Raw genomic sequence first — 14,077 nt, forward strand, 5'->3', positions numbered from 1 at the left:
AAACCCAAACTGAAAAGGACTGTCTCAGCTGAGAAATGAGCCCGGAGCTGCGTGCCAGCATCAGACAAAGTCTGCTCCGTACCTTCCTCGATACAGTCTCCAGCAAGAGCAGAGAGCTGCGGGGAGCGCTCCTCCAGTAACTGCTGGTGAACACTCACACATCTCAGCGTCCACCACGGCAAACTCTAGGGAAAGAAAGTACCACGTAAGTTGAAAATAAAAGCCTCTTTGAAAAACAATTTTTACATTAACTGCCATTAGTGTTTACAATTTTTTTAACACATCTGTGAAATTAAACTTACTCTTCAACAAACTTACCCATCCACTGTTAGGTCTTCAGTAGTAATACCCAAATCCGCTTCTCCCTCTTCCGCAAGAATAACTCGCCTCCTCCATCCTCTGAGTCTCTGTTTCTAGCATTTAGAACTTCCTATCTCTTTCTTTAAAATGTCTGCCATTGTCACCACCCGTCCACTGTGGCACCCCCTCGGTGCCGTAACCCACACAGCGGCTCCTCCGGGAGGCAGAGTGGACAAGGGGCCGGGGGCGAGTGCTTACTTTTTCCCTCCCCTGAAATTCTAGCACACTGTCTGTACCGGTGCAAACACATCCCGCTGCGTTCACGGAGGTCAGCTTTCAGTGTTGTCCACCATCTACTCAGTAAGATAGAAGTCACGTCCTGCTCATCTCTCTATCCTGCTCCAAGCAGTATTTTGCACAAACTACACTGTAAGAATTACCTTGGATTGAAATATTTTCCAAAACTAAGACAATCCCTTCCACATCCTTGTGAAACCCTCCCGTGAAGACTTCTCTCATGAGGGTGGCACACATTGGTGTCTCACTTCTCGGAACTTGTACACTATTCCTGGAAGTCAGCACCACATTGGACAGAGCTTGTGTTTCAAGAGTTTAACTCCCCCTGACTCCAACATTTCTGAGGACAGAGACTACATTTCATACATTGTCTTGACTAATGCATAGGCTGAGGTTACAGTAGGTTTTTCTCTATTGTCTGATGCTGTTCTTACCTTATCACAGTTTTTTAAAAAGGGGGGGGAGTGACTGGGTGGCTTAGTCAGTTAAGCATCAGGTTATGGTTGTCCTGGGATCAAGACATTCAACTCCCTGCTCAGTGGGGAGCTGCTTCTCCCTCTCCTTCTGCCTACCATTCCCCCTGCTTGTGCTCTCTCTCTGTCAAATAAATAAAATCTTTAATAAAATAAAATATAAAATAAAATAAAATACTTGATCCTGGATGGCTCAGTTAAGCATCTGACTCTTGGTTTCGGCGCAGGTCCTGATCTCAGGGTTGTGAGATGGAGCCCCACATTGGGCTCCACACTTTCAACGCAGAGTCTGCTGGACAATCCCTCTCTCCCTCTCCCTCTGCCCTCCCTCCTGCTCACCTGCACGCTCTCTCTAAATAAAAATAAAATATTAAAAAAAAAAGTGATCCTTATTAAAAAAAAAAACAACAAAACTACCTAGCAACAAGCCAATACAGAAGCCCATACAGGAAAGAGCAAGTCTGTCCTCTGCTGCCTCGGTGCCTTTCTCGGCCCCAGCAACAAGCGACTCAGGTTTGGCAGCAAACCCTTTCCTTTTTTAGACATGGGAAGTTAGAGCCAGTCAGAGATTGCCCTTTTAAGAAAACATACATCATCTCTGCCTGCTTGTGCACTCTCTCTCTCTCTCTCTCTCCCTCTGACAAATCAATCAAAAAATAAAACATACATCAGGGGCATCTGGGTGGCTCAGCCGGTTAAGTGTCTGACTCTTTGTTTCGGTTTCGGCTCTGGTCGGCATCTCAGGGTCGTGGGATCAAGCCCTGCATGAGGCTCCCCACTCATCGGGGAGTCTGCTTCCCCTCCCTCTCCATGTCCCTCCCCCTATTCATGCACTCTCGCTTTCAAGTAAATAAATAAACCTTAAAAAATATATATATATGTATGTGTATATATATATATATATATATATATATATATTCATATAAATATATAGCATCAGATACTGAACCTTTAAACAGCTTATCTATACATTAACTCTTAAGCCAAAATCTCTACCTAGGGGGAGGAAGAGTGTGAAAAAGATAGAGAAAGCATAGCCTATTTTTCTGTTAGAAAATAAAAGGGCCCTTATCTATTTGCCAAGAACTGCTTAATAGAAAATCTGACGCTTTAATAAAAAAGAAACTTGAAGCCTTGCTCTAGTTTCTAGATCCTGTCTCCTGATTTTAGCACTTATTACAGAATGTTCTGATTAGAAAGTCACTAGTCAATAACCTCCTAGAAGGCAGGAAGCATAAGTGTACAAAAAGGCACCCAAAAAATTTTGTTAGCTTATTCCATTGTTTTATTTTTAAGTAATCTCTTACGCCCAATGTGGGCTTGAACTCACAGTCCCAAGATCAAGAGTCAAATGATCTACCAACTGAGACGAGCAGGCGCCCTCCATTTTTAAAATAATTGTAAATAAGAAAACTGATATTCCAGGGAAATTAAATAGCATAACGTCACACAGTTATTATAGCAGCTGAGCCAGACAAACTCTGGTCTGATTTCAAAGCCAAGACTCTTTTTACTCAACATTTACATCCTACTCATACTAACCTATATATCACAGATTAGAGGACTGGGCAAAAATCACCTTCTTTTACGGTTCCACAAAAATATCATAGTGAACAACTTGATACATGGTTTACAAGTAAGCCTACTCAAAACTAACTTAAAAAGGTTAAAACTAACTTGGATAGAGAGAGGACACTTCTTTCATTTTAACTTCATTTATCAAAGAAGTCATTTTTATATCATCGTTTAGAAAATGACACATTACAGATCCAAAGAAAAAAGAACTTTTGTGACTTCACTGAAAGGCAAGATTTCAACACAAAGCGATCTTGGCATGATGACGTGTAACAAGAAAACAGGGTTGTAAGCCCAGCTCAGAAGTTGTTTAGTGTCTGCCAAGCAATTCAAGTACCTTGTCTCTCCAACCCTACCAAGTAGGACATCTACAACCAGCAGTTAGCATACCCACTTGTTCTCCTAAGTTGACACTACATATATCTTTTTTTAAAAAATGCTTAACAGAGCGCCTGGGTGGCTCAGTTGGTTAATTGTCCGACTCTTGATTTCGGCTCAGGTCATGATCTCAGGGTCACAGGATCGAGCCCTACTTTGGGCTCTGTGCTTAGAGCAGGGTCTGCATATCTCTCTCCCTCCACTCCTGCTCAAGTACACTCTCTCTATCTCAAAAAAAAAAAAATAAACAGAATCCTTAAAAAATAATGCTTATCAAAATTTTAGATGAAAGTTTTCCACCAACAAAATTTAAAACTGTCTCACTTGCTCATTAATGACTCTAGTCTCACTAGAAAGAAAATAATGCCACTTGGCAGCTCTGTGCCTTGGTGACACCTGATTTAGAGCCAAGTACTAGTCATTCTCTAAGAGAGCATTTCGGTCAGATCAACTCCAGAAAAATTTTCTAATTCAAGCAAACATGGCTAAAAAATCAAGGATAATAAGACCTTATGCCTACCTGACATTGAAACTCATCTAGTAAAACCCCTTCTAGTAAAAGTAATTCCAATTCCTCTGGTTTTCATGACAGTCAGCAACAGAGGCAAAACTTGCCTCTTTACCTTTTCTTTGTCTAAACTGAAATATTTAGGGAAATAAGCCCTTACACAGTACAGACCAAGTCTACATTCTGCCAGCTGAAAACTGTGTTTCTCAAAATTTTTCAGCCCATACTTAGAAATTGGGAGGTTTCCTATAAAATTTAGATTTATCATATCTGGTAAAATGGGTCAAGTCGCCAAAGTCAGAATGGGAGTCAGCTAGCTACAGTCTGCAGCTACAGCTTGTTTTTGTACACCCCAAGAACTAACAGTTTGTAGATTTTTTTTAAAGGTTCTATTTATTTGAGAGGGAAAGTGAGGAAGCCAAAGAGAAAACACAAGTAGAGAGAGAAGCAGAGGCAGTCTCCCTGCTGAGCAAGAAGCCCAATGCGGGACTTGATCCTGGGACTTGGGGATTATGACCTGAGCCGGAGGCAGATGTTTAACTGACTGAGCCACCCAGGTGCCCCCAGTTTTATACTTTAAAACCACTGAAAAAAACACAAAAGAGAATTTTGCGACATGTGAAAAGTATATAATTTCAGCATTCTGAGAGCAAGCCCCATCAAGAGCTCTACACTCAGTGGGGAATCTGCTTGAGCTACTCTCTCCCTCTCCCTCTGCCCCTCCCCCTGCTCACATGTGTGCACGCACGAACAGGCTTTCTCTCTCTAAATAAATGAATAAGCTTTTTTTTTTTAAATATTTTATTTATTTATTTGACAGACAGAGATCACAAGTAGGCAGAGAGGCAGGCAGAGAGAGAGAGGGAGGAAGCAGGCTCCCCGCTGAGCAGACAGCCCGATGCAGGGCTCGATCCCAGGACCCTGGGATCATGACCTGAGCCGAAGGCAGAGGCTTTAACCCACTGAGCCACCCAGGCACCCCTAAATGAATAATCTTTAAGAAATGATGTAACAGACATTCAACAAATGCTCCACTAAATCCAACCCAAATAATGAACCAAGGTAGGATGTGAGCCAGGAAACAGTAATTATAATCCACTATAAGAGTACTGAACATTTGGGGCACCTGGGTGGCTCAGTGGGTTAAAGCCTCTGCCTTCAGCTCGGGTCATGATCTTGGGGTCCTGAGATCCAGAGCAGAGAGCCTGCTTCCCCCTCTCTCTCTGCCTGCCTCTCTGCCTACTTGTGATCTCTGTCAAATAAATAAATAAAATCTTGAAAAAAAAAAAAAAAAAAGAGAGTACTGAACATTTATATTCACACACACACACATACACGTATCTATAGAATCCTCTAAAAGGGTCAATATGATATCATTGTGTATTAGATGAATCTCACAAAGGGAAAATGTTTTTGTTTATTTTCACCAGATTTTAAACTGAAATACCTAAAGACGACTTAGAAAACACACCAAAACACTGTCAGCATCACTCCTGAAGTGTGATGCTACCCAGCACAAAAGTCATGCCTGGGCATGAACCAACTGCCTTCTTGTCTCTCCTTACCTGAACAGCTGTCAGTTTCTGTCTCACATTCACTAGAATAACTCGTGCTAGTAAGAGCAGGATAGGCTTTGAGGTCAGGCTGTAGACTGATTCACCATCTAGAACAAGCAGATTCAGAACAGCTGCATCCAGTCCTTTGACCTGAAAAAATACATGAGCCAAGATGACCTAATTTAACAAAATATTAATCTTTATAGGTCTTGTAGTAACATATTTTCCAATTAACTCAGTTTTGAAACAAAGGCATCAATCCAGCACACAGCAATTGGCACTGGACAGAATCCTAACATTATAAATGGCCCTGGGGACCCACGACTGCGGGCCATCCTGGCCAACAGCTGCCTATATGCCTGCACCTTAGATGAACCATGAAATCGAGAAAATGCTAGTATCAAAGAGGCTTCATTCTTTACAGATTTACTTATAACAAAGTATCATTGCTTCATTCTTTACAGATTTACTTATAAAAAAGTATCATCTCAATAAAAAGCATGACTCTACTACTAAAGTATTTATATTAAACACACTTCACATATGCTTCATTAGCTGGCAAATGTCATTACAAAGGAGGTCTGCTCCATAATTCCTAAGCCAAACAGCCAACAAGGTCTCACATATCAGAGACCTTGCTGAGTGGCATGGACCAGTGGGAACAGAAGTCTACAAAAAAAAGGGATGCCTTTGAAAAGTCCACTCCTCGGCTGAACAGAGATTTTCTACAGTGGACAAGGCACCTGTGTTTTCTTATTTTTTATCTTATTTTTTACTTTTGCAGAGGGAGTGGGAGAAGCAGGAGCCTGATCAGGGCTTGATCCCAGGACCCCAGGTTCGTGACCTGAGCCAAAGGCACCACTTAACCGACTGAGCCACCCAGGTGCCCTACCTATGTTTTCCAAGATGTGTACTGTATAATTTTGACAACTGCCACAAAATAGCAGGAATGCTTACCCACTAGGAACATGGGCTCTAACATCACAGACACAGGATAGTGTTCTTTTTCTGCCTCTTATTAGTTTGTGGGCATAGGTAAACTTTTTACCTGAAGCCTCATTATATAAAATAAAATAACAGAACCTAATCCTTCTTGTAAGGATTAAATTAAATAATCCAAATAATGCCTCTGTCAGTATGTTGTTGAAGTACTCAATATAGCCAAGACAGTAGTAGCTGTGGGTTCATCCACTGTCCTACCTTCATCATTAAGGAATATAATAGAGGAATAAAAACTTAACATGAAAGAGAACCACCAAACCGCAAATAAAGTTTATCATTATCTACACTAAGGGCAAAGGAATTTCTTTTTTTAACTTCAATAATTAAGAAACTATCATGAGGGATGCTTAAGTAGCTCAGTCAGTTAAGCAACTGCCTTTGGGCTCAGGTCATGATCCCAGGGTCCTGAGATTGAGTCCCACATTGGGCTCCTGCTCAGCGGGGAACCTGCTTCTCCCTCTCCCTCTGCCTGCTCTGCCTGCTGCTCCCCCTGCATGGGCTTCTCTCTCTCTCTCTCTCTCTGAAAAATAAATAAATAAAATCTTTTTAAAAAAGAAAAAAAAAAACTACTTTGAAATTATTACAACTACCTCAATTTTACAAGGAAATAGATACAAATGTTAAGTACAGTTGAAAGTAATACAGAAGTCAGTGTCAGAACAGAGGTCCCAGCCTGTATTCCAACTCCCCAAACAATGTTCTTCCTACCATCCCATGTTGCTTTCCCCAAAGATCTCTTCCTGCCCCTGGGGAAGGTTCAGGACCATGCCAAGCACCAAGAAAGGCTGCAAACATCACTTCTAGCCTTCTAACTGGGACCACTACCTTACAGTGGCGGGCTACTGACATAGGGACACTAGATGCCCCATGCAGAGGAGACCCTCACCAGAGGCCAGTCTGAGGCACAATGAGCCCGAGGTGTCTTGTGAGAGCTCCGAGTGAAGGTAGTGAACACACCAGTGGACATTCTCACTTAGGAACTTGGGAGAAGAACCTGCTTCATGTGCCCAGACTGTGTCTTGCAGCCTCAGCGAGTTCTCTTCTCACACAAAGATGTCAAAATAAAGATTTAACCACCTTTATTTCCCAAAGTGCAAACCAAACTGGTGAAGTACAAGAAGATATGACATGCCTTTAGGAAAAGAATCGGGGGCACCTGGGTGGCTCAGTGTGTTAAGCCTCTGCCTTCAGCTCGGGTCATGGTCTCGGGGTCCTGGGATTGAGCCCCGCATCAGGCTCTCTGCTTGTCGGGGAGCCTGCTTCCCCCTTTCTCTCTCTGCCTGCCTCTCTGCCTACCTGTGATCTCTGTCTGTTAAATAAATAAATAAATAAAACCTTAAAAAAAAAAAAAGGTTAAAGAATCTGGGGCGCCTGGATGGCTCAGTCGGTTGGGTGGCCAGCTCCTGACTTCAGCTCAGGGCATGATCTCAGGGTCATGGGATCGAGCCCCTCGTCAGGCTTCACGCTCAATCGGGAGTCTGCCTAAGGATTCTGTGTGTCTCCCTCTTCCTTTGCCCCTCCCTGCCCTTCTCTTGCTCCCTCTTTCTCTCTCTCTCTAAAATAAATAAGTCTTAAAAAAAAAAAAAAGAATCCATATTCCAATTACTTTGAAATGAGAAACACATCTAAATGTTTTAGCACAAATTTAGATCATTCTCTTCTAAATGAAATCCCTAAAGATAAATAACAAACAATTTAGTATACAAAAAAATTATACAAAGAGATAGCCCATGGTATATACCACGTGGGTATCATTACCTCTGACACTCAAAGCCAGGGGTTGGTTACTAAACCTCCTACTCTTCGGTTCAAAATTCTCTGGAGATGGGCAGCACCTGGGTGGCTCAGTCGGTTAAGTGTCTGATTCTTGATTCTGGCTCAGGCCATGATCTCAGGGTCATGAGAGGGAGCCCTGATGTCTGGCTCCACACTCAGCGGGGAGTCTGCTTAAGATTCTCTCTCTCTCCCTCTTCTTCTGTCCCTCCCCACCCCAAACTCACATGCTCGCTCTCTAAAATGTATAAATAAAATCTTTTTTAAAAAACTCTCTGGGGATGGTATTAACAAGACAATAAATAAATGAGTGAAGGTAGGAGTAGCCAAATACATACACTTCTCTTCCCAGTGCTACCTTGCATCATCATGAAAAAATGAAATGCTTTTCTATCTTCTGCTTAAGTAAATCGGCCTCTGCCTACCCCCGAGATATAACAGTGATATTCCAACTGAGTTCTAAATCTGTTTCCAGAGGTTTGGAGAAATGGTCTGTTTTTAAAGAGGATTACTTATACTTTCAATAAAAACAGACAAAGCAAAGGTTACAACTCTTAGAAATAATTCCTCAGTCAAGACAGCATATGACATGTAAATATGTAAGTATTTATCACAATAGTGAAAAAAATTCCAACATCTGGAAGCCAGAGATAAATTTACCATAAAACCACATTACTAAAATCAACCTTGCTGTGTGGGAGGTGACCAGTATTGCTCAGACATGGACCTTCAGTGCTATTCCTCTGAGACGGGTTAGCTGCAGATGTCAGCGTTAAAAATGACAAGGCCATAAGTTAAAGGCAGGGAAAATGAATTTGGCTTTGGTCACCATACTCCATAACCATAAAGTATATTCACAAATATTTGTGCTTCACAAGGGCTGAAAAACATGAATCAGCGCAAGAAAATGACCATTAGAAAATATTGACGTGTTTAAAAACTTCAACTCCCCCATCTTCCAAATTCTTAGACTGCTGGTAAAGAGGATAAGTTGAATATTCCTTTTAAAAACAACCTGACAGGGGCCCCTGGGTCACTCAGTGGGTTAAAGCCTCTGCCTTCGGCTCAGGTCATGATCTCAGAGTCCTGCATCAAAGGCCCTGCTCAGTAGAGAGTCTGCTTCTCCCTCTGCCTGCCACTCCCTTTGTTTGTGTTCTCTCTCTCTCTCTGTTTTTTTTAAAGATTTTTATTTATTTATTTGTCAAAGAAACGGACATTACCAAGAAGAGCTGAACATGCATAAACTCTAGGGCATAGCAACTCCTCTTGCAGCTCTATATACCACACCAGAGCTCCCTAGCTCTGGGAAGGGTTTACACACGTATTAAAAGATCATCCTCTCAGCCCTCAGAATGTCACCTACAGCCCAAGGGCCAGTTAAAAACAGCCTCCTCCATTTAGTACACTGTACCAAACAGTCATTTTTTCAGAAGGCTGTGCTTTGAAATTCTAGCAAATGATTTCCAGAAGACTTGTTCCTGAAAGCACTGTAAGTAATATATTGGGGGGAAAAAGGAAACATACCATAAGGCCATCAAGAGTAGAAGAGACAGATACACTCCAGTACCGTCATACAATTAGAATACTATACAACAGTAAAAATGAGTAACAGTCTCACTTCAAAAATACACCATTTAGCAAAACAAGTCACAGAACAATCACAGATTGTTTCATTCATTAAAGTTCAAAAACTGGCAAAACTAAACAATGTTTTCTAGAGTTTCATAGATGCTGAAACTATGAAGAAAAGCAATGGAATAATTAACATGAAATTCATGGGACTGGCTTATGGGAAAGGGGGGCTGGGGACGCCATTAGGAAGCACATACAGGGGACCTCCTAAGCCAATACTTGCAACCCTTTCCAAGTCACAGCACACACAGAAGACACTATGATTAGTGGGGCACAGCAGGGAACGAGCAATGCTGCCGACCAGAAGAGACCAGTTCAAAGTCCGTCCCCACCCCAGCCAGGCCCCACACAGACACTGCAATGGCAGAGAGGCTCCACATCTGGGGAACAACGGTCAGGAAGCTCTGTTCTACAACGCTGCTAATGTTTCTCTCTCAAGCAGGGTGGTAGAAACAAAGGAGTTTTATTATTTAAATTCCATATACCTCATATGCTTTTTTTGACTGTATGAGGTAGTTCTAATAAATTAAAAAAAAAAAAAATCAAGGTCTCAAAGTTTTCTACAATCTGGCCTGAATCCCATGAAGTCTGGCCTGTCGGTGCTTCTCCAGTAGGCTCAAAACATCCAGCTCCCACCGCCCTCTTCCCGCCTCTGAACTTCCGCTCATGGGACTGCACCCAGACTGCCTTTCCCACTCCTCTCCACCTGTCCATTTGCTCAGCACCCTTCAGTCCAACTCCCTATCCATGGCCAGCTAAACTGTCTGGCAAAATTCTCATTCCGCACATCTCTTGGTTAACTTCAATATTCTTACAGTCCAAACCTCTCATGTAACCTATTTCTGTACTGCCTTGAATTGTTACCTGACTTTACAGGTGGCTTCTACCCAAATATAGCAGAAGGAGGGCTGGATTTGGACCCAGAAAAAGTGGCTCCCAAGTGCCCAGCTGTAACACCTCTGACAAGTTTCCTTCATCACTGGGAGCTTCTGTGTTCTCATCTCTAGAATACTCAAATTGACCAAACACATGAATTAAGCACTTGCCCCACATATCTGTGTTCAACAAACACTAGGACTTTGACTATGTGGTGAATTTTTAACCTACACTACAGGGCTGAAGAGGCAGAAACTGTTTCATCCCCAATAACAGAGGGGGTGAGATCTTCCATATAAGCAAATTTCTAGGCAACTGAAGCATTTCTCTTTAAGGGACATAATCTTTGATATTTTACTTTAATCACTTTGGATGAAAACCTTTGTAAAGTGCAGATTCGATTCCCTTCTTAGACATAAGAAACAGAAGATCTTTTAGCCTTTCAATAATGATTTAGAGCCAGGATTATAAATTTCAATTATTCTACTGCAACATAATATAGTGATGTGTACAGAGCTAGTTATGCATACAGTGATGTGTACAGAGCTAGTTACTGTGATGTGTACAGAGCTAGTTACTGTGGCTGTCAGGTTATGGCTGCTTTTCTACTTCTTTTTTCTACCTCCACCATCAGATTTTTAAAATATAATTTATTGATTGATTGATTGATTTTTAAAGATTTTTCTATTTGAGAGAGTGACCCTGAGGTCATGACCTGAGCTGAAAATAAGAGTCAGACTCTCAACCAAATGAGCCACCCAGATGCCCCTATTTTATCTTTTTAAATAAGCCCTATGCTGGGACACCTGGGTGGCTCGGTCAGTTGATAGTCTGCCTTCAGATCCGGTCATGATCCCAGCATCCTAGGATTGAGTCCACATCAGGCTCCTTGCTGAGTGGGGAGTCTTCTTCTCCTTCTGCCTGCCGCTCCCGCTGCTTGTACTCTCACTCTCTCACTCTCACAAAAGAGTAAGCTCTATGCCCAACGCAGAGCTCAAACTCACAGCCCTGAAATCAAGAGTCACACATTCCAGCTGAGCCAGCGAGGAGCCCCTCTACCATCAGATTATTAACACTTATCTCTAATACCATTCCTGACGGTGGACTTTCTGGAAATACCTGAAAATCTGATCAATGACCAAAGATTCTTAGTACATTTTGTACAAGCTATAAAGTATTTTTTTTCCTACTTACTGTTAACTCCAGTTTATAAAGATGAGTTCCTAAAGCAAAAAAAAAAAACAAAAAACCACAATAATAACTATATACGATATTTCTAAGAAGCATACCTCACTGAATTGCTGGAACAAAATGGATGGCAAAAAATCCTGAGGTTGTAAATCAACGAGAGGCCCCGTCCAGTTACTCTGAACAAAAAGTTGCAAACTGCTTACACCAATGAGGAATATCAGCTGTTGTCTGCATATAAGAATAAAAAAATAAATATGAACCACTATATAACCACAACCAATTTCACTTCGGTTTTACTAAGAAAAATGTAAAATATTAACGAACATTTATAGAGATTATCCAAGTACCACAAAACAAAATTTCTGAAACCCAACAATTTATGTTTCGATGTCCAATATTATAACCATGAGCCACATACAGCTCTTTTAAATTTAGTTACAATTAAATGAAATTTAAAATTCTGTCCCTCAGTTGCACTATTTCAGGTGCTCAACACCCACGTGTGACTAGTGGCTGCCATACTGGAGAGCACAAGTTTTCCAACAACAACTAAAACCACTCTCTGGCAAAGTACTGTTAAATGTATTCAGTCTCACTCTGTGAAAATTTCAAACAAAATTCTACCTTTCAGTTGTGTTCAAATCTGTTGAGTAATCCAGGAACGTTACTATCTGCTTCTCCAAGTAGCTGTCTATCTTTTCTTCAGTCATCGTTGTTGAGTTAAAAATATTTTGAGTCAATGAATTTAAGAATATGGCTTCATAGTTCCCTTCTAGCAGCAATTGTAAGAAGGATCCACTCTCTGCAATATAAAAAATTAGTTCAATAATCTAAAAGACCAATTTTTTTCATACTGTAAAGGATAACACTACTAGGTAAATTAACCAGTTTACATTTTAGTATGCAGAAAGAAAATGTATATCCTTAGAATGCTTACTATACATTAGTCACAAAGCACTGAGCAAATTCCCAGTATTCTATGAACGTCACTTCTACATTAGCAGCTCATCCATATAATGAGCAGCAAGGTAGAAGTTAGACACAGGAATAATATTCCTCGTTAGTAAATATTACCATCCTTCTGAGAATTCGAAAGATTCTTACTGACAACAGAAAAGTTTCCACAATCAGGGATCTAAGACCTTTCATAATCTGGCTTCTCCTGTCCCCACTATACCCACTGAGGAACAGCATTGTCCCTGAAATATCCCATATACATTCCTGCCTCCACACTTTTACACTTGTGATTTCTCCTGCTGAGCTCTTCTCCAAGTCTTACCCTTTAATCAAAATTCAACTCATCTGATTTCTTCCATGAAACTTTACCAGATCACCAGACTGACTTCAAAAACTACCTCTCTCCCGAAGCACCTACTTCATGTATGCACACACACACACACACCACTTAGATACTGAACTAAATTGTTATTTTTCTTCCGGGTCCAGTCTAAATCTCACAACCAGGTGTGCCTTTATCTCACATTTATCACTAGTAAATATGCTTTTAACACCTCCTCTCCAGTAAATGTGATACTGTTCACAAGAATTTTATCTTTGCTACCTCGTTTCAGCTTTTATGCTTACCAACTATGGAACCTGGAATAAATTATTTAAACAATCTGTCTTTAAACGTCTTCACCTGCAGAAAGGAACTAAACGTAGTATCTATCTTAAATGTCTATTATAAGGATTAAATGACATTAAATGTTAGGGACTTAGAAAAGTAGCTGACATCGCCATCGTTATCACTGAGCCTAGGCAATGAAGCCAGAGGACCCCGCCCACCACATCGAGGATGCAACAACCCAAAGTGTTAAGGGATCTGCTAGATTTCGGCAGAAAAACAAAACTAGGAGGAATGAGAACGCAGCCGGCACCACTCTCCCCTCACAGTCCACACGCTGGCCTCCGTTCCTGACAGGTTCGCTTTTCTCACCTGAACCGGTGACTCCCTCCTGCTTCCATTGCTGCCGCTCAGCCTCAGTGGGGAAGCCTCTCAAAACTGCCAGCTCGGGTATCCACATCACTTTGGACAACGCTGAAGCCAAAATGGGTTCTACGAGGGTCACTCGGGAGTCAACAAAAGAAAGTGAAAGGAAGAGGGTCCAAAGATGCCGCAATCTAGTGGCGACAGATCCTATGAATACACCCACAGCTCTAAGAGTCCATGTGCAGACATCGTCACATGGACGCGGCCATGACACCAGCGCGGGACATCCTGGGAAAAACACACTCGACTCGGGTTTCCGCCTAGGAGACCGACTCAAATCCTTAGTACTAAGCATGCCCAGTAGAGATGCCCCGCCCCGAGCAGGGAATGGGCGGGTTGGAGGGCGCGGTCAATCTCAGTCCCGCCCTAGGGGGGGCGGTGCTAAGAGGTGTAGGACTGGGATTAAAACGCGGCTGGAAGGGATGCTCTTGTGCTGCCAAGAGGTTAGAGGAATTGCCTATGGCTTGGGTTCTTAAACTTTTTTGGATCAGAATCCCCCTGACTACCTAACCAAGGTCCTTCACGC

At 41.9% G+C, this 14,077-nt stretch overlaps 1 protein-coding gene across 1 annotated transcript in view; it reads right to left on the bottom strand.

Moving 5' to 3' along the window:
- The window catches only part of TTC27 (tetratricopeptide repeat domain 27), a 169,858-nt gene extending 156,044 nt beyond the window's left edge, over nucleotides 1–13,814 (bottom strand). The window contains exons 1-5 of the mRNA XM_032881906.1: nucleotides 13,498–13,814; nucleotides 12,186–12,363; nucleotides 11,660–11,789; nucleotides 5,097–5,237; nucleotides 83–185 (exon numbers count right to left, since the gene is read on the bottom strand). Of these exons, the coding sequence (XP_032737797.1) occupies nucleotides 83–185; nucleotides 5,097–5,237; nucleotides 11,660–11,789; nucleotides 12,186–12,363; nucleotides 13,498–13,585 (640 nt within the window). The 5' untranslated portion in view covers nucleotides 13,586–13,814. The remainder of the gene's footprint in view (nucleotides 1–82; nucleotides 186–5,096; nucleotides 5,238–11,659; nucleotides 11,790–12,185; nucleotides 12,364–13,497) is intronic.
- Nucleotides 13,815–14,077: the final 263 nt, after the last annotated feature.

This window comes from Lontra canadensis, unplaced genomic scaffold (assembly GCF_010015895.1).
Source record: "Lontra canadensis isolate GAN:19392208 unplaced genomic scaffold, GSC_riverotter_1.0 scaffold78, whole genome shotgun sequence".
Classification (NCBI taxonomy): domain Eukaryota; kingdom Metazoa; phylum Chordata; class Mammalia; order Carnivora; family Mustelidae; genus Lontra; species Lontra canadensis.